The following is a 22220-nucleotide window of genomic DNA, read 5'->3' on the forward strand; positions in this document are numbered from 1 at the left end:
ACGAAAATATCTGCACAGACTATAACAATCACAACTGACTGGGTCATCGGACCAATCACCGCAGATTAGAGTCACGTAAAGGCGGGGTTTTGAAAAGTGAATCACTAAAGGAATCATTTGAGAATCGCTGTCAAAACAGGTAAAAATAAATGCATTTTATAAGAAAACTAAAGTCTTTTTTGTCATTGCATGCATGCAAAAAAGTTGTTGGGGACTTCTAAAACAATATTTGGAACATTTTAAATGCCATAATAGGTGCTCTTTAAACATTTTGAAATGTTATTTAACAACTGAAACATTTTGTTTTTATTGTGACTGTATACAAAAAAATGTAAACTTAACAGATTATAATGATGTATAACACTTGCCTGAATGATAAAAAACGACAGAATTTGAGTCTCTTTGGCACTGATAAGAAAAAAATGCGAGCCGACTCGAGGGGGTTAAACATCAGTTTTGAAGAGATTTTTAAAAAACACCTTTTTTGAAGTTTTATTTGTCAATAAAAACAGTTAACTATATAAATAAAATAAAAAAATACAAACAATAATTAGCCGACTTCACTAATCAACTAGTCTTTATCAACTAGATTTATCAACTTCAACTAGATTTATCATCGCTTGTACTATTTTAGTTACTCGCATCCCATACAATGGTATTTTTGATACTCCCAAGAAAAAATACAAAAAAATACTCTTGGAACTGGAAATATACAGACACAAAAACAAGAATATTATACATTACCATTTAAACGTTTGGGGTCAGTTCGATTTTTAAAATGTTAAATTAATACTTTATTCAGCAGGGACGTATTAAATTGATTAAAAAGTAACAATAAAGACATTTATGATTTTAATGTTTAAAAAAAAAAAACATCTTACCAACCCCCCACATTTTGCATTAACTTACACATTATTAAAAACATTATTTTATCTAAAGTATTTTTATCAATATTTTTTGTGTGTGGGGTAAAAGGCCCACCTTGCCACCTCGTACATTTATAAGATTTTTAAACAAACAAGCCACTTTTATGATTTATTTTCACACACAATCTGTTTCTCCATGTTCAATACAAACATATGTTTTTTTTATGCAATCACTACACTATGGAAGTTGTAAAAAGCATATTTTTTAGGGTGTCTTTAGCCCTGTTGTACCCTAATATGTTCTCTTTAGGTACAAAGGTGTACCTTTTGAAAGGGCACTGCTCCAGTAATAGCTTTTGTACCCTTTTTTTCCGAAGAGACTTTCATTTAATAGATAAAAATAATGGAGAATGACAGTAATCTATGGGAAGAGAGAAGGGGAATGACTGGACTGCGCCATCGCTCTTTTAAAAGTTTCCCAAAGTCTACTTTTAAAACTGCTGAAAGGGATATTTCAGGAGCAAAAACAAGCCCACATTCCCACAATCTGTTTATTGGGGCTCTCAACGTATTAATAATGAAACAAAGCCTAAATGCGACAGGACAGCCAAAAAGCCAAACTGCTAGAGCAGATTGTTGCGTAAAAACAGCACGAAATGCCATACTGCAGCGAGTCAAATAAATAGCCATGCTGTCTCCGCAAAAGAAAAATGATTACCAGGCTGAGTGAAACCACTGAGAAATAAGAATTCCCGTTCAATCAAACCGACCCTCCAAAAAGAGACCGCGGTCTTGCAGTGAGGATGGAGTGTTTTGAATTAAACATGGAGGTCTGGACTTAGCTGTGATAAAGCAGCTAGTGTTTAACACGAGAGATGGGCTTGTATTTGCTTAAAACATACACTAATGATGTCTCAGAGGAACTCATGTGAAATAAATGTTTCTGCAGAAGATTGATGTTTGAGCCACTTACAGACAGATTCTGCAAACTTGAGCTGTTTTTCCTCGCTCCATCTCTCCTACACACACCAACTATGCTTCAAGATCTTATGGTGCAATACAAACCATGCCCTCAAAACATATTTGGACACTTAAAATGTGATGCCAAGTGGCGTCTGGAAAAAATGCTGCTAGAGCTTCTCTTTTCTGAGCCATTGTTTGCTGTATAAATCCAACTAGTATCATGCTTGTGATGTCTGACAACCAGAAAGTGTCCAAGCGGGCCTACACTGATCCATATTCAGTAAACTGCATCGAATTGATCCGTACCTTCTCCAGGGAGACGAGCTGCTGTCTCTGCCTCTCGTCCAGCGTCTGACATTTGTTCTGCAATGCCCCTCTTTCCTCCTCCAGACGTAACACCTTGTCCTTCAGACGAGACTTTTCCGATTCCAGATCCCGAATGACCGCCTCGTGAGTCATCTGAGTGGCCTGCAGGCTTCCGATCTGACCTGAACAGCAGAGAGAAAGTTGGAGACAGAGCTGTACCAGAGGGTCAATGCTAATGTCATCTAACGCAGAGAGGGCAGACAAGAGTCAAAGATCCTTTCTAACTGCCAATAATGTGGACCTGAACACAGCACATAGACTTTAACTATCACCAGAGACGTTTGTTTAATCTGCAATGTCGTGTATGGTTTGTGTATGGCAGGGGTGCAAAGCTCAGTTCCTGGAAGACCACAGCCCTGCAGAGTTCTGTTCCAACCCTAATTAAAGATGTGGCATGTTTGGTTCGATTAACACGAACACTAGTGCGTTTGTTCTGTTAGTGAGGTTCATTTGAGTTAGGGTGCTTTCACACCTGCCTCATTTAGTTCGGTTGAATCGAACTAGAGTTCGTTTTCCCCTTTGGTGCGGTTCGTTCGGTCAGGTGTGAAAGCAGCAATCGCACTCGGGTGCGCACCAAAAGCGGACCAAACAAGCGTACCGAGACCTCCTTGAAGCTAAATAGAAATAAAAAACATGAAAACTAAAAGCATAAAGAATAAAATCTAATTCAAAATATTATTAAATACTATTAAAAAAAAAACTAAATATTAATAAAATAACACTGCAAGAAAGAGTTAAACTTGAGGATAATTTTGCTTTTCAGTTCATTTGTCACACTGGAAATCAATGGTCAAGTTTGGCGCACTGCATTATGGGATGCAGTATTTAAGTGTCCTTGTTTGTTCTGCAGTTTCTTGTCTTTTATACTAATAAAACAATGTTTAATCTTGGTTAATTACATTACAGTTAATGATATCTGCACTTTATTTCACTATTAACATTTAAAAAGAAATGCAGTTGTCAGTGATATGGCCTGGTGGTCAATGCATGGGCTACCCGAGTTCACGCCTGGATAAAAATCACAGATAACTTCTTCTGCTTCATGTTAAATTCATTAATGCTGTGCAGACAGCACATTCTTACTATTACACTAAACACAAAGACAGAGAGTGCCAGTTGAACGCTTCAACCCTTGTTGTTTCTCCCGGATAGAAGATCTGAAGTCTGTTTGGCATTTAGGTGTGACAGGCCCAGCTGGGTTCTGCCTCCCTCAGGGAACATTCCAGAATATGGGTGATGAACACAGCTAGGACACACATCTGCTGTTGCCAGGATACCAGGGGCTGATTCGTAACCCCAAACTTTTCTGTCAACAGCAATGGCCAGTGGAGCTGTGGCACTAATTTGACGTGTTGATGACTAAATCCAGTTAACCTTTTACCAATAATATATTCTGATTAATTGATTTTTTTTCTTTTCTTTAAAAAATTAATATAGCACATTATAAAGATAAATAAAAATAAAATCAGAATCAGGTCTTATCTGCAAAATTACAATAGATTTTAACTTTAAAAAAGTTCTACTACTACTACTACTACTACTACTAATAATAATAATTAGTATTAATAATGATAATAGTTATTATTATTATTATTATTATTACAAAAAAATTTAAATGCATGGGCTAAAATAATTGTAACTTTTTTTTATAATTTTTTATTAAAATCTAGGTCCTGAAATACAACTAGATAAATAAAAATAAAAACTGAATCAGGTTTTAACCATGAACTTACAACAGCTTTTAACCTTAAAAAAAAGTTATTGTAATAATTGTAATTAGTATTATTAATATGCATGGATTAAAATAAATAATACTTTTAGGTAAACATTTTATTATTATTTAATAATATTATCATTGAACATCAAAAGTATTTTAACATTATTTTAACCCATTAATTATTTATTTTTTAATTATTAATATAAAAATATAACAACAGCACCAACAGCACCAATAACCAGTGTTGGGTGTAACTCATGACCAAGTAATTATTTTACTGTAATTTAACTACTTTTCCCTTGGAAAAGTAAAGTAAGGGATTACTCTTAATTTTTATGTAATTTCATTTTAGTTAATTAATTTAATTGCATTATACACTGAATAGATCAAAATTTGATGTCTAATGTATGTAAAAATGTGTGTGCTTTAATCTCCATTTAAATACTTGGGTCAGTTCATGAAAAATATATGCAATTTTATATTTTTTAAATGAAAAACAGTATTAAAGGAATAGTTTAATTAAATTAAATTCTGTCATCATTTACTACACCCTCAAGTTGTTCCAAACCTGAATGAGTTTTTTTTATTCTGCTGAACACAAAAGAAGATAGAGTGAAGAATGTTTGTAACAAAGCAGAGAGAGCAACTATTGACTACCATAGTATTTTTTTTCCTACTATGGTAGTCAATAGTTGCTCCATCTGCTTGGTTACAAACATTTTTCTAAATATCTTCTTTTGTGTTCAGCAGAACAAAGAAACTCATACAGGTTTGGAACAACTTGAGGGTGAATAAATGATGACAGAATTCTCATTTTTGGGTGAACTATCCCTTTAAAGGAACACACCACTATTTTTGAAAATAGGCTCATTTTCCAACTCTCCTAGAGTTAAACAGTTGAGTTTTACCATTTTCAAATCCATTCAGCCGATCTCCGGATCTGACGGTAGAACTTCTAGCATAGCTTAGCATAGATCATTGAATCTGATTTGACCGTTAGCATCTCGCTCAAAAATGACCAAAGAGTTTCGATATTTTTCCTATTTAAAACTTGACTCTTCTCTAGTTACATCGTGTACTAAGACCGACGGAAAATTAAAAGTTGCAAACTTTGCTGCTGTACCATGGGTGCAGCGGCGCAATGATATTACGCAGCGCCTGAAAAAAGGCTAACTTCCGTCAACATAACCAACGTGACAACCATAGACAGTAAAAGAAATGGACAGAGCGACCTCATAGACTTCTACGGAGAAAACTGAAGTCAGATAGAAGCACTCACTTCCTGATGGCTGAGTGAACTACGCAGCCTCGGACTGAGCTTGAAGACGTAGATGTGACGTGAGCAACCTGTCTGACAGTTCTAAGACTTCTAGTAGTTGTGCAAAGTGAAATCTTAATCACCGAATCTTGCAGAGACAGAGAGGGTGAGCAGGAGCAACCTTTGATGAAGGAAGCAGGACCTGCAACATCTCTATCGGCATTTATGCCTCCACGTCCCCCCGATTGCCTCATAGACAGTAAAAGATTGCCTACGAGCTTCTCCTCCTGTCTATACGGTAATTTGCCGACACAGTCGCGTGGTTATGACGCAATCGTTAGCCTGTATTTTACAAAAACAGCTTCTACGGGGCGATAGTGTAAGATACAAGGTAATGGAGCCTTTTATATATTGTCGTGTTTGTTTAGAAATAAACAATGGACGAATGGAGTCTTTAAACGCCTCAGATGTAAAGATATTCACTGTCAAAGTGACGCCAAAATGAATGGGAGTCAATGGGATGCTAACAGCAGGTGATGGCTTTGTTAGCAATGGCTGCCCCTATGGAAGGTACGCTTTCCGGGGGCTGGATTACCCCCTTGGTGACAACCTGCTTGCACATGGAGTGTGCTGGGGACTATTTTCAGGGGCTGCGTAATATCACTGCGCCATTGCACTCATGGTACGGCAGCAAAGTTCCTTTATTATTACGCAGGAATGAGAGTATAGTTCCTAGCCATATCGGCCTAGAAAATCACAACTTTTCATTTTCCGTCGGTCTTAGTACACGATGTAACTACAGAAGAGTCAAGTTTTAAATAGAAAAAATATCGAAACTCTTTGGTCATTTTTGAGCAAGATGCTAACGGTCCAATCAGATTCAATGATCTATGCTAAGCTATGCTAAAAGATCAGCTGAATGGATTCGAAAACTGCAAAACTCAACTGTTTAACTCGAGGGGAGTTGGAAAATGGTGGCGTGTTCCTTTAAAAGAGTATTTTCCTACGCATCCTTGTATTGTTCAACTCTATGGAATATGGAATATGGAATTTAGAAAGTAATTAGTAATAAACAATGCAACACTTTTAGAGAGAGTCATTTACTACAGTAACCTTACTCTGTTGAAGATGTAATTAGTAGCTAGTAATGAATTACTTTTTTAGAGTAACTTACCCAATGCTGCCAATAACAATAGTAATAATTATAAAACACATGCATAATAAAAATGCATGCATTATGAAAAACTTTACAAACAACAGCTAACCTATATGAATTTCATTTAATTTGACTTCGAATTACTTTTATGTTTCATTTGAATCCCAATTCTGTATCCTGTTTGCATCAAACTGAGGAGTTTAGTTGGAACTTGAAGGCACTTAATTGCATTTCATTCTGAATGGCGCACAGCCCTGCTGTGCATGTTGGTAATGGATTAGTAGCCTAAAGCAATATAGAAGAATGAATCAATAAGCTGAGTGGAGTGCGATTAAACAGTCGACTGTGAGCAGAGGTGCGCATATCTCACTGGCTTTGAGCAGGATCTCGGTGGCCTGCTGCTGCACCCGGTCTCGTGACGCCTCCAGCTCACACTCCGCCTCCCTCTGCCTGATTTCCACAATCTCCGTGTCCTTAGTCACCTCCTCCAACTGTTTATGCAGCTCCTGCAGAAGCACACACGCAAATCAATCAGTATAACGACCAAAACACCTCACATAAACCTCTCGATCTCTCTGTTCATTACTGAGCTGCCTCTCTATATTTAACCACGGTGTGGTTTCTTGCTTTGTCTCTCCCTTTCTTTCTCTCATGTCACTTTTTCCATTTTTGCTCCTCTCGCAGTGTCTCCTCTGTTCTCAAATTCATCCTCATTAATTGTGCATGTACACATTAGCTCTTTTTCCCTTTCATCTCTGCTCTCGCTGTCAACTTCTCTGCTTCCATCGCTCATTGTCTTTTGAACTTTTTCCTGCACTTCCACCATTGTGGAGCTCATGTGCAAACCATCTTCTTCGGCTTTTCCACTGGATGAATTCATAAAATGTATATTTTGTCTTTCATATACACCAAAGACAGGTTTCTTTAGTACAAGAAGAACAAAAAGAAACGTGACAGAAACAGATCACTTGTAGGAAAACGCATGCATTTTGTCTTAATTATGGTCATGTTCTGCAGTAATGAAAAAAATCCAACACTCTTTTACACCGAATTGGATGGTTTTACTGGTGCAGTAAGAGTGTGTTATATGAACAAAGATATTCAATATTTATTTAATAATGCATATTTAGGCTCATGGTTCATCCATCCATCCATTTATACATACTAATGTTTTGGGTCAGTATTTTTTGATTGAGAAATTAAAACTTTTTTGATAGATGCATTAAACAATGGAAGCTCGTTTCCACCACAGAATAAAACATAAATAATATAACATTAAAAGATAATTGTGACTTTTTATCTCAGAATTGTGAGTCTACATCTCGCAATTCTGGCTTTTTTCAATTCAGACTTTTTTTATATATAAAGTCAGAATTGCGTGATATAAAGTCTTTTATAAAGAGTGACTTTTTTACTCGCAATTCTTTATAATTTGCAATTCTGACTTATTTTCTCAAAATTGGAATTTATAACTCAATTCTAATTTTATATTCGCAATTGTGATTTTATAATCACGCAATTCTGACTTTATATCACACAATTCTGACTTTATATCTCACAATTCTGACTTTATATCACACAATTCTGACTTTATATCACACAATTCTGACTTTATATCACACAATTCTGATTTTATATCACACAATTCTGACTTTATATCACACAATTCTGACTTTATATCTCACAATTCTGACTTTATATCACACAATTCTGATTTTATATCACACAATTCAGTCTTTATATATCTCACAATTCTGACTTTATATCACACAATTCTGACTTTATATCACACAATTCTGACTTTATAACTTGCAATTGCGACTTTATGTAACGCAATATATTATATATTATATATAAATAAATGCTGTTCATCATCAAAGAATCCTGAAAAAAAGGCATCAGTTTCCACAAACTTCCACAGCACAAATGTTTTCAACATTGATAATTCACCATAATTCACATTCAACATTGACAACACAGCTAAATATTAGAATGATATCTGAAGGGTCATGTGACACTGAATAATGACACTCAAAATTCAGCTTTGCCATCACAGGAATAAATTACATTTTAAAACATATTCCAATAGAAAATACTTTTTTTAATTGTCATAGAATTTCCCAATATTACTGTTTTTGCTGTATTTTTGAGAAATGTCTGGTGCTATAGTAAAAATGCCTTTCTAAAATGACCTCTGGAAATCTTTTAATAAGGTGACAGAGTCTCATCTGGAGAACGGCACCATGTAATTGGGTGAAAACCATTGACTGTAAAAAAAAATATGGATGTAGTGTCCGTGACGTAGGGTGGCCATTTCCATAACACCAAAAAGGAGGACACTTTGCGGCATTTAGTGAGGCAAGAACAATTGCAAGGACGAGTTGGTGTACTCGCAACTACAATATAATTTTGTCCATCATATCGATGGTATCATGATACAGTGATTCTGAAATAGCCTACTCTCTTCATTGCCAGACTAACAGATCTACGATATATCTTGAAGTAGACCTATGTGTAACAGAAGAGGCAAAAAAGTGTTTGTTCACAGTATTTGTATTTATTCAAGACATTGTGATGTCTGTTTCAAAAACTGACCACTGAGAGGAACCTGTCTTGCAAAGTGCACAGTGCCTGAAAACATAACATTTCTGGACTTATGGAAATAACAGAAATACATAAATGAACAAATAATGAATGCGAAAAATAAATTCACATTTCAGTTCTTAAAGAAGTTCACCCTCTGCAGAAATGTGTATTTATTTTTTGCATTCATTATTTGTTTATTTATGTATTTCTTTTATACAGTATGACTGGTAATGCTTGACTGCATGATTATTATTACTTTACAAAGCTCTGCAGTGGGGATTTTGTCATCCTGAGGTTATGTTGCTTCTCGAAAAAATGACCCAAGGGAAGACGTACCTGGGGCTCGTCGGTTACTTTTATGTTTTTCCGTGCTGGCATGTCGGTCAATGGCGGCGCTCCCTTGACTACTAATGTCCACACAGCGACACAGTGTGCTTTTTTATATAAATTTGTGCTCTTTTGTCCATTCCGGACTAAATGAGGTCTGACGTTTAGGCATGTTAACGTTATGATATGACATAGCCAGCACGTCGTGGAGGCTTGTTTACGTTTTTAACCAATGATATATCAGATATTTATTTGACACCGCTTTCAGCTAATCATTTGTTTGACCAGAGATCTTACAGCATTAGACGCTATGCTGCCGCGTCCCAATAAAGATTCTAGAGTGGGTTTTTTTTAGGCTGATTCAGTGCAACTGCAAAAAGGAGGACAAATGAGTGTCTGGCTTGAGGCTGCGCCGGATGCCGAACAGGGGGCTTTAAATCCGGACTGTCCGGCCAAAATCCGGACGTATGGCCACCCTAGACGTCACCCATAGGATTCTGAAAAGCCGTTTTGAAGTGTAAAGTAGGGTTGAGCTGGCCGTTGCCATCTTGGAAGAAAATGGGCAAAGAGGCGGGACGTGGGTGGAGCTGAGGTGACGTGATGACTAACAGACAGCAGACAAACGGCAATCCACCTGTCACTCAAAGTGGCCACGCCCTCAATTATGCAGCACTTTAAGGCTTTATATAATGTAAACAAATGAGTTATAAAAAAAATTCACCCCCTCACAGTTGTCATGAAGGGCAAAATTAGATATATAGACCAAAACCACAAATTGTACCAGGCTGTAAACATGTTTTTTTCTGCTGTAAATTTGGGGATTTTAACATGGGGCTCAATGAGATTCTGCTCCCTTTTGTCCCTAGTGGCCGTATGAATTGCAGTTTAAGTCACTTCCGTATTGCCTTCAAGAGAAACTGGGGGAGGTTGCCGCTTGGTGAAAACCTCCACCCGGGGAATCGAAATGGTCTTTGATTGATGCGTGTCTAAATTGCAAAACTGTGACTGCAGGCTATTTGACCTCAGATATTTAGGTCTGAATGATTTCACCTGTTAATGCAGTTTTTTTTAAAATACTCCAAGTGATGTAACATGGACACTACAAACCTATCTTACTTGAGCAATTCAACATTTGATTAGCATAGATTAACAAAAACTAGCACAGATCCCAGAGATTCGGATCATTATGAGTGTCAGTCTGAAAATGTCAGGGTGAGTAAAGATCGATTCCATTAACGATCTGCTCTGTGTGTGTGTGTTGAGCTAAAAACACAGGCCCAGCACACTGCCATTAAATAGCCATTATAATGTGTCATAAAAGCAAGGATTTAGGAAAGACAGACACAATATTAATCCATCATTGTTCCTTTGAACGACCGTATTATAATTCTAGCCAAGCATGTGTGCATGTATCTTTTGATGACACCCATAAATTACACTCAGTCAATTTCTCCATTCAGAAACAAATCCAAGAAATGCCTTGGAGAGCCGTGGTGGCTGAGTGTGTTTTTCTTTCAAAGATATTTGAAGCTCAGGACGTGTCACTGCATTTGATATTTCAGGCACATTGTCTAAAACATCTGATGTGTTCAAAATGAAACCAAAACACTAGTTTGACTTATTACTGGTAAAATGTTTTGTGTATGCCATTTTAATTATTCAAAACACACTGCAGAGGGTTTAGGAAATACTGTATTTGTTCTAACATGTGTCGATACCTCTGAAAGGTTTTAAATCAACGTTAAACAGTATTTGTAACGCATTTTACCATCATAAAATACAGTTGTTCACAATGTGACCTGGGGCCAGATTCAGGAAACATTCTTAAGAATAAAATTCTTCTTAACTGCCAATTTCTTCTTACTTTCTAACTTAGATAAGATCTTCTAAAAAGATAAGAATATTTTGTATTCCCAAAAACTTTTCTTAATAATGTTCTTATCTTTTTTCTTAAGATTGTTCTTAAGATAACATTTAATACGTATTCATATTCCCGAAAAGTATGTTCTTAAAAATCATTAAAGTTAGGATAACCTTAAATACTAAAATGTAAGATGTTTAATGAATTTATTGGGTTGTTTCAAATATTAAGCATTACAACATAACAGTAGCTAGCTAAATATAATATATATTACTACTAGTGAATGTGGACGAGTACTCTAAAGTGACACTGATTGATCATTTAGGCTTAGTCTATATGATGCTTTCCTTCAAGCTAGAACTAGCGAGGCAGCATAACACACATACCGAACGCATTCACTCTAGATAGACAGGCTCTTTTAAAATAAAGATTTTTAACAACACGGCGCATTAAAAACACGATGCTGAGCGATTAACTCCTGTCAAGTCGTCACGATGAAAATTATCTGCACATTTATTATGATATCTACGGTAATCTGCCGCAGCACGAAAAGACGGGCTTTGAGGTATTTTTCATTCAGCGAGTATTCAGCAATCCCCACCTTTCAATCCAATAACACCAAATAATACCTTTAATTTTCTTCTTAAGTAAATAATTATGTTCTTAAGACATTTTTTGAGAACTTCTTAAGAATCTTTCAAGAATTTCACATAGGAACATTCTTACAAACTTCTTAGAATTTATCTTAAGAACTGTATGTGAATCCGGCCCCAAGTAAGGAAAAAAAATTGAATTTAGCGGTCATTTTAACTATTAAGATTACATGATTCTTATTAGATAAATTAGAAAATGAGATTAAACATCCCTGGCAACATTTGTATGCGGGGCCCATATGGGTATGAAATGGGCTAAAAAATCCCATATAGGATTGTCCGCGGGTTCCATAATGGCCCCACGTTAACTGCCCAGATGGATTTCATGTTAGATTGCACTTGCCACTAGGTGGGACCCAAGTGGGCAACACGCACAAGACCCATCTTGGTCCCAGCTTTAACCCAGACAACATTTGTATGTGGGGCCCATGTGTATTTGAAATGGGCTCTGTATGGGACTGTCCATGGGTTCCATAATGGCCCCATGTCAATTGCCCACATGGATTTCATGTTGGATTGCACTTGCCACTAGGTGGGACCCAGGTGGGAAACACGCACAAGACCCATTTTGGTCTCAGTTTTAAGCTTCAAGTTCATTCACTTTTCTCAGTGAAAGTGAAATTCTACACAATGTGAAAAAAAAAACAGCCAATCAAACATGTTTGATGTGTAATATTTTTTTTTACTTCAATAATTTAATTTAATTTAATTTGAAGGTATAGTCTACAACTGGTATGACTTTATTTCATCTGCAACACACAAACAATTTTTTTTTTAATAATGTTGGTAACCAAACAGTTATGTTTGCTATTAACTTCCATTGTATGGACGAAAAATACATTGGAAGTTAAAGAGAATTGAACTGAAGCCTACCAACATTCTTCAAAAAATATCTTATATTCCACAGACGAAAGATTTGGAACAAAATGCATTGTTTTGAAGCAGCTACTGCTATGCAAAAATAAAGGAAATAAAGGGAAAAATTCAAAAAGTGCTTGTGTTCTGTTGTATCTAACCCTCATCATTTTATTTCAGAAAAAAGGGCATGTGATGTATCCGGTGGCCTTTACCTTGATGTTGTTCTCCGCAGACATGAGGGAGGCCTGCAGTTTGTGGGATTTCTCCCTGCTCTCCCTGGCCTCCTCCTGCACCCGCTTCAGTTCACTGCGCAGCTTCCCCAGAGTCTTCTGGAGCGCCGCTTCCTGCGCCTGGAACTCCTTCCTCAGCTCCGCCTCGGTCTTCTTCCAGGCCAGCAGGTTCTCTGCGGTCATCTGCTGCGTGCGCTTCATGGCCTCCAGTTCACGTTCGTAGAAGGCCTGGGCTTTACTTAGCTTGGCCTCGTACTCCTCCACCAGACGCTTTTTGTCCTGTTTCAGTTCCTCCACCCTTTCGGTCAGTGAATCCACCTCCGCTTTATGAAGCTGTCCCAGTTTCTCCTGGTCTTTGCTGTAGTTGGCATTCTGGCTTTGGTGTGAACGAAGCAGTTCTTGGACCTGTAAAAGCAACATTTATTTAAGGCAACATTTTTTAAATGGATGCAGAAGACAAACAATGCTTCCGAATTAATTAGTCTATTATAAATATAAAAATGCTACAAAACTTGACACATTTACAGCCAATCAGAAGTTATTTAATGTTTAATGTACAGTAAAGCCGCGTTTCCACCGAAACTACCCGGAACAATTTGTACCAGGAACTTTTTTTACAAGAACTTTTTTCCCCCCAGATCTGCTACTGTCTGCGTTTCCACTGCGGTCTAAAGTACCGGGTAGATTAGGCAAATTAGCCCAGAGACGTGGGACTGCGCGCAAATGTTCCTCCCAGTCAGAGACGGACAGGAATAATTTCTGCGCGATACTGTCTGCAACAATAACAAGTGGAGGAGATGCAAGCAGCGCTGCTTTTGGTAGTTATGTATTGTTTTAATAAAGAGGTCATTAACAAAACGGTGGAAAAGAGACGAGTACTGATACTAAAGCGTATTCTGAAAGCTTGTAAAGCTAGATTTAAAATAAGATAACGTTTGTTATTATTAGCTATTACGGACATTGACCATGCGATTGCTGAGACGAACGCATGCCATCAGACAGAAAGAGCAAGACTGATATTTACTGGACGCAGAACGAACGAACCTCGCAAAAGACTTTTAAAAATGCCGGTTGAAATAAAAATGCTGCGTGAGTTCAACCAATCAGCATGTTCAGCGCCCAAGTCCCACCAGCGAAAGTTCCCGAACTTTGAAAAAGTACTACCCCGGGAGCAGGGCCGTTTGGAAGGGGAAATATTTACCCGGAACTTCATTTAGACCCTGGTTCCTGCGGTCGAAACACACAGAGTACCACCCCAAAGTTCCTAGTTCCTGGGGAAAGTTCCTGCGGTGGAAACGCGACTTAAGTGTAGCCTTGTGGTTTAAGATCTAACCTGGCACCCAAAAGGTTCAAACCCCACAAGCGGCAATTTATGAACTTTGCAAACGTGAATTTAAAGGTTCAGTGTGTAGTATTTATGAGGATCTTCTATGATGGAAATGCAATATAATATACATAGCTATGTTTTCAGTGGAGTATAAAGACTTTATAATGTACCGTTATGGTTTTTATTACCTTAGAATGAGCCATTTCTATCTCCATACACCGTGGGTCCCCTTATAGTGAAATCTCCATTTTGCGCTGTCATGTTTCTACAGTAGCCCTAAACGGACAAACTTCTCTACAGAGCGCTAGTCACTCTCTGCTCTCTCCAACGACAACTTTTTTTGTCCTGTGTCGGCCCCCGTAGCTTCTCTATGTGCGCCGAAAGGGAGGGTTGAGCGGTGGGCGATTGCAATTCACAACCTCACCACTAGATGCCGCTTAAAATCACACACTGCAACTTTAAAGAACTTTTAGAAAAATATATTTCAACAAGTCACTAAAGGTATTTTACAGACTAAGGGCAGATTTACTAAATGGAAAATTAGCTTGAGAGCACAATTCCAAAAAAACTAATGGGAGTGGAAAGTTCTGTTCGCAAATGAAAAAACTAATTAAAAAGAACAGCCCGTGATAATCAAAACATAAATGCTGTGATTTAATTAAATTAAATATATGCACTGGGTGTTTCAGATATGTGATATGCGTCATTGTTTTCTTACATGAGACAAGAGCAGCTCATTATCTGCCAGAGTCTACAGTGTCTCAGAACGGTTCAGTTCACAGTAAATGCTGCTTCACTCTGCATTAACTCTGAGTTTGGGTTGCTTTTTAAATGTAACCACAAGTAAATCGTTCTAAAAACACTCCACACACCTCCTGCCGATGTGCGGCACGTAGCTCCTCTAGAGCCTGCCGTTTCTCCTGCTCAAACTGGGACTGTAACTGTCCAAAGGAGCGGAGCTTCTCCTCGAAAGAGCGCCGCATGTCCTCCACCTCGCGGGACATGGTGACCACACGCTGCGTGTGCTGCGCCTCTGTGCACAGCTGCATGTCCTCCACCCGCTGACGGTACGTCTCGAACTCCGCCAGGGCCTGACGCTTCATTCGGTCGTGCAGCTCCATGGACTCCTCCAGGGACTGAATGCGCCGCTTCAAGTCCATCTCGTCGCTGATCTTGCTCTTGTACTGCATGATCTTCTCCCGTGTTTCCGAGAGGATCTGCTGCACCTCTTCCTCATGGGCCTCCTTCAGGGTCTGGATGGCTGCTTCATGTTCGTCGTTCTTGGTGTTAAGGGCGTAGATCACCTAGAGAGACGAGAAGATAGAAAACTGAGAGATCTACAAAGCAAACCGTAAATGAGACTCGAATGATGTAATCCATTCAAAAGTTAGATCAAATGGTGGTCATCATCTTCGACAACATTCTAGGCAACAGAAACTGTGTTTGCTCGCGAAGCAAAACGTCCATGACAGATTAAAAGGTTGAGGAAGTCTGTGCAGAACAAGCATTATGGCAAAGGTTAAGTAAACACTGTTTTGCTGATCTAGAGCATTTGTGCTCAATGCATTACACATGTAAAGCCACACAAGGGACTGACACACTTTAGCAAGCTTTCATTGACTGACCTTTAAATCCAGAAGATTTATGTCCAGCTTAAATATGGAAAAATGTGACTATAAAAGCTTTTCCATCATATATTTATAGGTTAATTCCTTATTTACATCAAAACTTTTCTGTCCCTTTCTAAACTTTTTCTGCAGTGGTTCTAAAGTGTACATTAGACATCAAGTCTATATATATACACTGGACCACAAAACCAGTCAAAAGTCGCTTATTTATGCAGCTTTCAGATGATGTATAAATCTCAGTAAAAAAAAAAATGGTTTTGTGATCCAGGGTCACATATACATACACACATACATACATATATATATATATATACAGTCATGGCCAAAAGTGTTGGCACCCCTGAAGTTTTTCCAGAAAATGTTCTAACAGAAAAGTATTGAAATTACGCATGTTTTGCTTTACACGTTTATTTCCTTTGTGTGTACTGGAACAATTTTTTCACATAATTTCACACAAATCTCCAAAAATGGTCCGGACAAAATTATTGGCACCCTTTCAAAGTTGTGGATAAATAAGTTTGTTTCAAGCATGTGATGCTTCTTTAAACTCACCTAGGGCAAGTAACAGGTGTGGGCTATATAAAAATCACACCTGAAAGCAGATAAAAAGGAGAGAAGTTGACTCAGTCTTTGCATTGTGATTCGGTGTGTGCCACACTAAGCATGGAGAACAGAAAGAGGAGAAGATAACTGTCTGAGGACTTGAGAACCAAAATTGTGGAAAAATATCAACAAACTCAAGGTTACAAGTCCATCTTCAGAGATCTAGATGTTCCTTTGTCCACAGTGCTCAACATTATCAAGAAGTTTGCAACCCATGGCACTGTAATCTCCCTGGACGTGGACAGAAGAGAAAAATTTATGAAAGGTTGCAACGCAGGATAGTCCGGATGGTGGATAAGCAGCCCCAAACAAGTTCCAAAGAAATTCAAGCTGTCCTGCAAGCTCAGGGTGCATCATATGTCAGCGTGAACTATACGTCGACATTTGAATGAAATTAAACACCCAGGAGGACCCCACTGCTGACATAGAGACATAAAAAAGCAAGACTACAGTTTGCCAAAATGTACACGAGTAAGCCAAAATCCTTCCGGGAAAACGTCTTGTGGACAGATGAGACCAAGATAGAGCTTTTTGGTAAAGCACATCATTCTACTGTTTACCGAAAACGGAATTAAGCCAACAAAGAAAAGAACAAGGGTACCTACAGTCAAATATGGTGGAGGTTCAAAGATGTTTTGGGGTTGTTTTGTTGCCTCTGGCACTGGGTGCCTTGACTGTGTGCAAGGCATCATGAAATCTGAGGATTACAAAAGGATTTTGGGTCGTAATGTAGGGCCCAGTGTCAGAAAGCTGGGTTTGCGTCCGAGATCATGGGTCATCCAGCAGGACAATGACCCCAAACATACTTCAAAAAGCACCCAGAAATGGATGGCAACAAAGCGCTGGAGAGTTCTGAAGTGGCCAGCAATGAGTCCAGATCTAAATCCCATTGAACACCTGTGGAGAGATCTTAAAATTGCTGTTGGGAAAAGGCGCCCTTCCAATAAGAGAGACCTGGAGCAGTTTGCAAAAGAAGAGTGGTACAAAATTCCGGATGAGAGGAGGTAAAAGCGTATTGATGGTTATAGGAACGATTGATTTCAGTTATTTTTTCCAAAGGGTGTGCAACCAAATATTATGTTAAGGGTGCCAATAATTTTGTCCAGACCATTTTTGGAGTTTTGTGTGAAATTATGTCAAATTTGCCTTTTTTGTGTGTTGTTCCAATACACACAAAGGAAATAAACATACATAGCAAAACATGCGTAATTTCAATACTTTTCTGTGAGAAACACTTTTGGCTATGAATATATATATAGACTTGACAACATGCAAAAATATTAGCATTGCATAGGCTGTATAAGAAAAAAACAAAGCAACAATAGCAATGTTCATTGTGTCATATTTTATTTTACTGTTTTATTCAAGGTTTTTGAAGACCTGACAAATTTGCCTACTTCTACAAAGTTACAGATGAATTTGCACCAAAATACTGTAGATTTTAATTAGACTTTTTTTGCTATCCTGATTATGCAATTATTAAATATAATTACGAATATTGTTAGTTGCAATATATCATTTTAATTATTTTTCAGCTTCCCAGTCTGTGACCCTATTAGAACAGAAATGTGACCCATTTTTGGGTTGCAACCAGCCAGCTGAGATCTGCCTCGGACTGCTAGTCCAAAGAGATTAATTATTAAAAAGATTAATTATTTAGTTTTTATTATAGCATGAATGTGTTGGCTAATGCATCATTTTCTTTAAGAACGCTAATAACAGTAAAAACTGTGCACATAAACTAGAGACATGTTTTCAGAGATGTTTTTAATTTTTAATTCCCTCAATAACTCAGGAGAGAGCTTGAAAGTCTCCAAAAAATGGGTCTGAGATTGCCTTAATAAAATGAAACTTTGGGTTGCTCATGAACACTTTTTGTTATTTTATTGAAATGCCTAATAAAATGACAGAAACTAAATCTTAGCTTGTGAATATTTTAACATGATTCTTTTAATGTTTTGATAAGTATTACACAGAGATTAGTAATTCATTCCCTACATCCACCATTGTCAGTCCCGGGATTTTAAAATGCACAAACATAATAACAGCGACATACAGTATAAAAAGCCTGAATAAACATCTCTTATTCCTGCTTGATTGTTTGGAAACAAAGTGACCTTCGACTGCAATTCTCATGCTTTGTGTGTCCGGCTCCCACTTCATTTCCATAATTGTCTAGACATCTGATTAGGTGAGAGCCGTTCGGCTACCTGAAAGCGGCACAATAGAGTTATCTCCTTTACAAATCCCTTTCTGTGAGAAACAGTGACTCAGTCGAAGACGTATGTGCTACTCTCATCACATCTATAGCGGACTCTCTCCCAGGATTGACCATGGAGGATTCCATTATTCTCCAGTTTTCTTTTACCACACTATTCACACAGTTCATTCTCTCAGCCAGATAAAAATGAGCTGATAAGGGCACCAGTGGACATAGAAGAAAAGCGCGGTTCGGGTACTTTGATCATGTTTGCTCTCTCTTAGTAAATGCATGCCTGGAGTCTATCCCAAGCGATATGTAAAAACTAGCCGTATCTGTTGGGTTATCTGCTCCTTTACTGTGCAAAAGGGAAAATCTTTACAACCTGTTTAAGCAGTCTTGACACACTGGTTTCCATCTTATCAGAACCAAATGATAATAGGCCTGTTTTCCAATGGTGATGCAACTGCCTTACTGACTCAGTCTTTATAAAGTAACCCGTAAGGGATTCAAGATGGAAATAAAGAACAGTAGTAGCCAAACCAAGCAGTATATGATGCCGAAAGCTGTTTTTTTCCTATTGTACCAGTATATTTGAATACACCTGCACTATTTATGCATATTATCTAATAAATCATTTTCAATACATTTTTAATTAGTTAACGCATTAGATATGAACTAACAATGAAAACATTAAAATATTTGAATTATTATTTAGTATTTTATTAAATGTAGGTTAAAGGTGAAGTATGTAGTTTCTGTGACACTAGTGGCATCTAGCAGAATCATAAAGCATCTTTTCAAACATCCCTTTAAGTAACAAGCCTCCCCCAACTCAAACATCTCAAATACAGCTCTTACGGGTGCTTGTGAAGGCATGTCTTAATAGGTAAATGAAGGCTACTTTCAATGAAAGGTCCAACTTATTAAGGATACTTTTAGCTGTGTTATGTGTCATGAGTAAGCAACTGAGTTAGCTAACACTCACTCGATAAACCCATCCAATGTATCTGCACCGGGCGCATTTTGACACGGCACAACTGTTTGAGGCCGTCTACACTGGACAGTAAACATTATAATTTGGTATATTTGTCTTTCTGAATGGGTGCGTAATGATACTGTATGGTATTAAAGCGTCCATTTAAGATGTTGCAATGCCCAGGTTGCTTTGATAAGCGGTTTAGTCTTTGAAGGTCTAAATGTAGTGAATTTTGGCTTGCACTTCTGTAACTGAAATTGAACGTCTTTTCTAATGTAATTTGTCAGTCATGTTCCCATACAAGCTAAACACCTTCAGGCTCCTCCTGCTACAGTAGCCAAGCCACGGTTGAGCTGGAAAGAGATCTCAATGTTTAGATGGTGGCTGAGGGGCTCAATGTTAACAGTTTAGGTCAACTAATAGTAGTCAATGAACAATTAACTGGTTTGAGAGAATGTATTTTAAAGAGGCCGTATGATTCTATTTTTTCATATACTGTATATTCTGTCTCATACGTTCTGATTTCTCCAAAGTCCCTCCTTCCAAAAAACTGCTCTAATTGGCCAGCTGACCCAGTAAAGCCCCTTACCATAAAATTTAAGCAAATATAAACACACAGTTAATAATAATGTTGTCAGTTTTACCATATCAGTCCGAGTCCGAGTCGGACTCTGAAAATCAAGCCAATTGATCAATCCAATCAATCGGAGATCGGAACCAACTTTGCAAGCACGACTTGAGAAGAATGTCTCACAGTGGTTAAGTAGCCTCTGTATATAGTCGGTGTTTTACTCTCCCAGGTTCAGGATTGTACTGCTCAGGGACAGCTTTATAAATAACCCTTAACCTCTGATTCCTAATTTCATCCATTTTTGAAAGGCCAAACAATGCGGTCTTTGTCTGGCTATCATCAGACCAAGCTCAATTTAAGATTGAACATTGGTCTGGGGAGTCTGCTATGTATTTTCTATACTGCACAATAGGCCTGATAAACGGGCATAAATTAAATGACTCTGTACGCAATTGGATAGTCCTTCAACCAATCAGACCACAAGAGGCGTGATCAACGAGCATAATTCAAATGACTCTGTATGCAATTGGATAGTACTTCAACCAATCAGACCACAAGAGGCGTGATCGACGGGCAACGACCCATCATTTCTCTATCCGTCATTGTGTTAAACCCGCCAATAACGCGCCAGGTGGATAAGCCAGTCTGTGATTGGTTCCCGCAAAAGAGTAACAGAAGCAGTAGAAATGAATGTACAGGTTTACAGACTGAGTTGCAGGGCGAAATCAAATCGCCGGCAGATCAGGCTGGGTTTACCCAGTCTAATTCGGTCTTGCTTTCGCATCCAAACACACAACGTCTCTGCGACATGACGACAACACTACAAGACACTGAAGCATCACTTTCTTTCTTTGCGTATGCCTTTGGGAGGGCATTATGCTAATAAGTCACATTGTGATGTGGACGTTTGAGGAAGTAATTCCTGGACTTTGATCAAGGCGTTTTAGGCAGGTCTGGGTCAGTGTCATCTCTTATGTAGAAAAAATCAATTTGTGGAAGACGATGAGCTTTGTAACTTTGATCTTATACATGCACAAACAGCTACACAATTTTTAAAACGCATAATATATATAACTTGCAGGCGTGTAAATGCAAATAAACTCAGATTAATACATTTTAGCTAATGCATTACATAATGTTAACACATAGAATCTTATTAAAGGTGAACTATGTAGGATTTTTGCAGTAAAACATCCAGAAACCACTAGGCCAGTGTTATATATTTTGTTCAGTTGAGTACTTAGAATATCCCAAATGTGTTCAACTATTTGTAAATCGTGAGAAAATTGCTATTTTAACCAAGGAGCCGGGACGTGTGAGCTATGCGTGTGAGGGAGTCGTCTGTCGATTGCGTCATATCTGCGTCACCCTCGGTCTCCGGTTTTATTCAGTGAAACACTTTACTCTCACTGCAGTGTGAACAAGTGTCATAGCAGCCGCCGAGCGAACGTCATAACTTCCTTTTCAACACACTCAGATATATCTAATACGATAAACAGAGCTGCGTTACCTCACACTCAGCACTGGAGAAGAGGATGTGCCGCCGGCAACCGTGTCATAATAAAAGTCCCGCCAGCGACTATGCCATAATAACAGTCCCGCTCTTCAATCGCTCCTGCGGCCTTGCTCAGCTCCACAACACTCGCTCCTGCTCTGCTTCAGACTACAGTAATGTTAATAATCGCATCCATGAACATGATTTCTGCCCGAGTCCTATCCTGACTGTTTCCCACCGGCTGTGAGGTGAAGACCACATGTCCCGAGATTCTGCGCTCAAACGTGGCGTCATCAAACTACGCCTTTGTTTTGAACAGGTGACCTCTAGTGGACGGAAAAGTTACATAGTGTAGCTTTAAGTGTTATCAAATAATTAACTTGCATAAAGCAAACTATGAAGTGTGAGTGAGTAAAAGCTAAAAAAAATTTAAATAACTTTACAAAATCATTCACTTACATCTATTGGACAGTTGCTTTCCACCATCTTTCACGTAGACACAAGCTAAATAGGACTTTCATGGGAGGATGTGTAAAAGAATAACACTAGATATCTACCTGAGCAACAGTCAACAGT

General features: G+C 38.1%; 1 protein-coding gene across 2 annotated transcripts in view; it reads right to left on the reverse strand.

Moving 5' to 3' along the window:
* The window catches only part of fam184ab (family with sequence similarity 184 member Ab), a 208681-nt gene that overhangs the window by 135288 nt on the left and 51173 nt on the right, over nucleotides 1-22220 (reverse strand). For both annotated transcript variants that reach the window (XM_079832089.1, XM_079832090.1), the window contains exons 2-5: nucleotides 15041-15472; nucleotides 12824-13246; nucleotides 6697-6832; nucleotides 2136-2317 (exon numbers count right to left, since the gene is read on the reverse strand). In XM_079832089.1, the coding sequence (XP_079688215.1) occupies nucleotides 2136-2317; nucleotides 6697-6832; nucleotides 12824-13246; nucleotides 15041-15472 (1173 nt within the window). The remainder of the gene's footprint in view (nucleotides 1-2135; nucleotides 2318-6696; nucleotides 6833-12823; nucleotides 13247-15040; nucleotides 15473-22220) is intronic.

Source organism: Gobio gobio (assembly GCF_949357685.1).
Source record: "Gobio gobio genome assembly, chromosome: 12".
NCBI lineage: Eukaryota > Metazoa > Chordata > Actinopteri > Cypriniformes > Gobionidae > Gobio > Gobio gobio.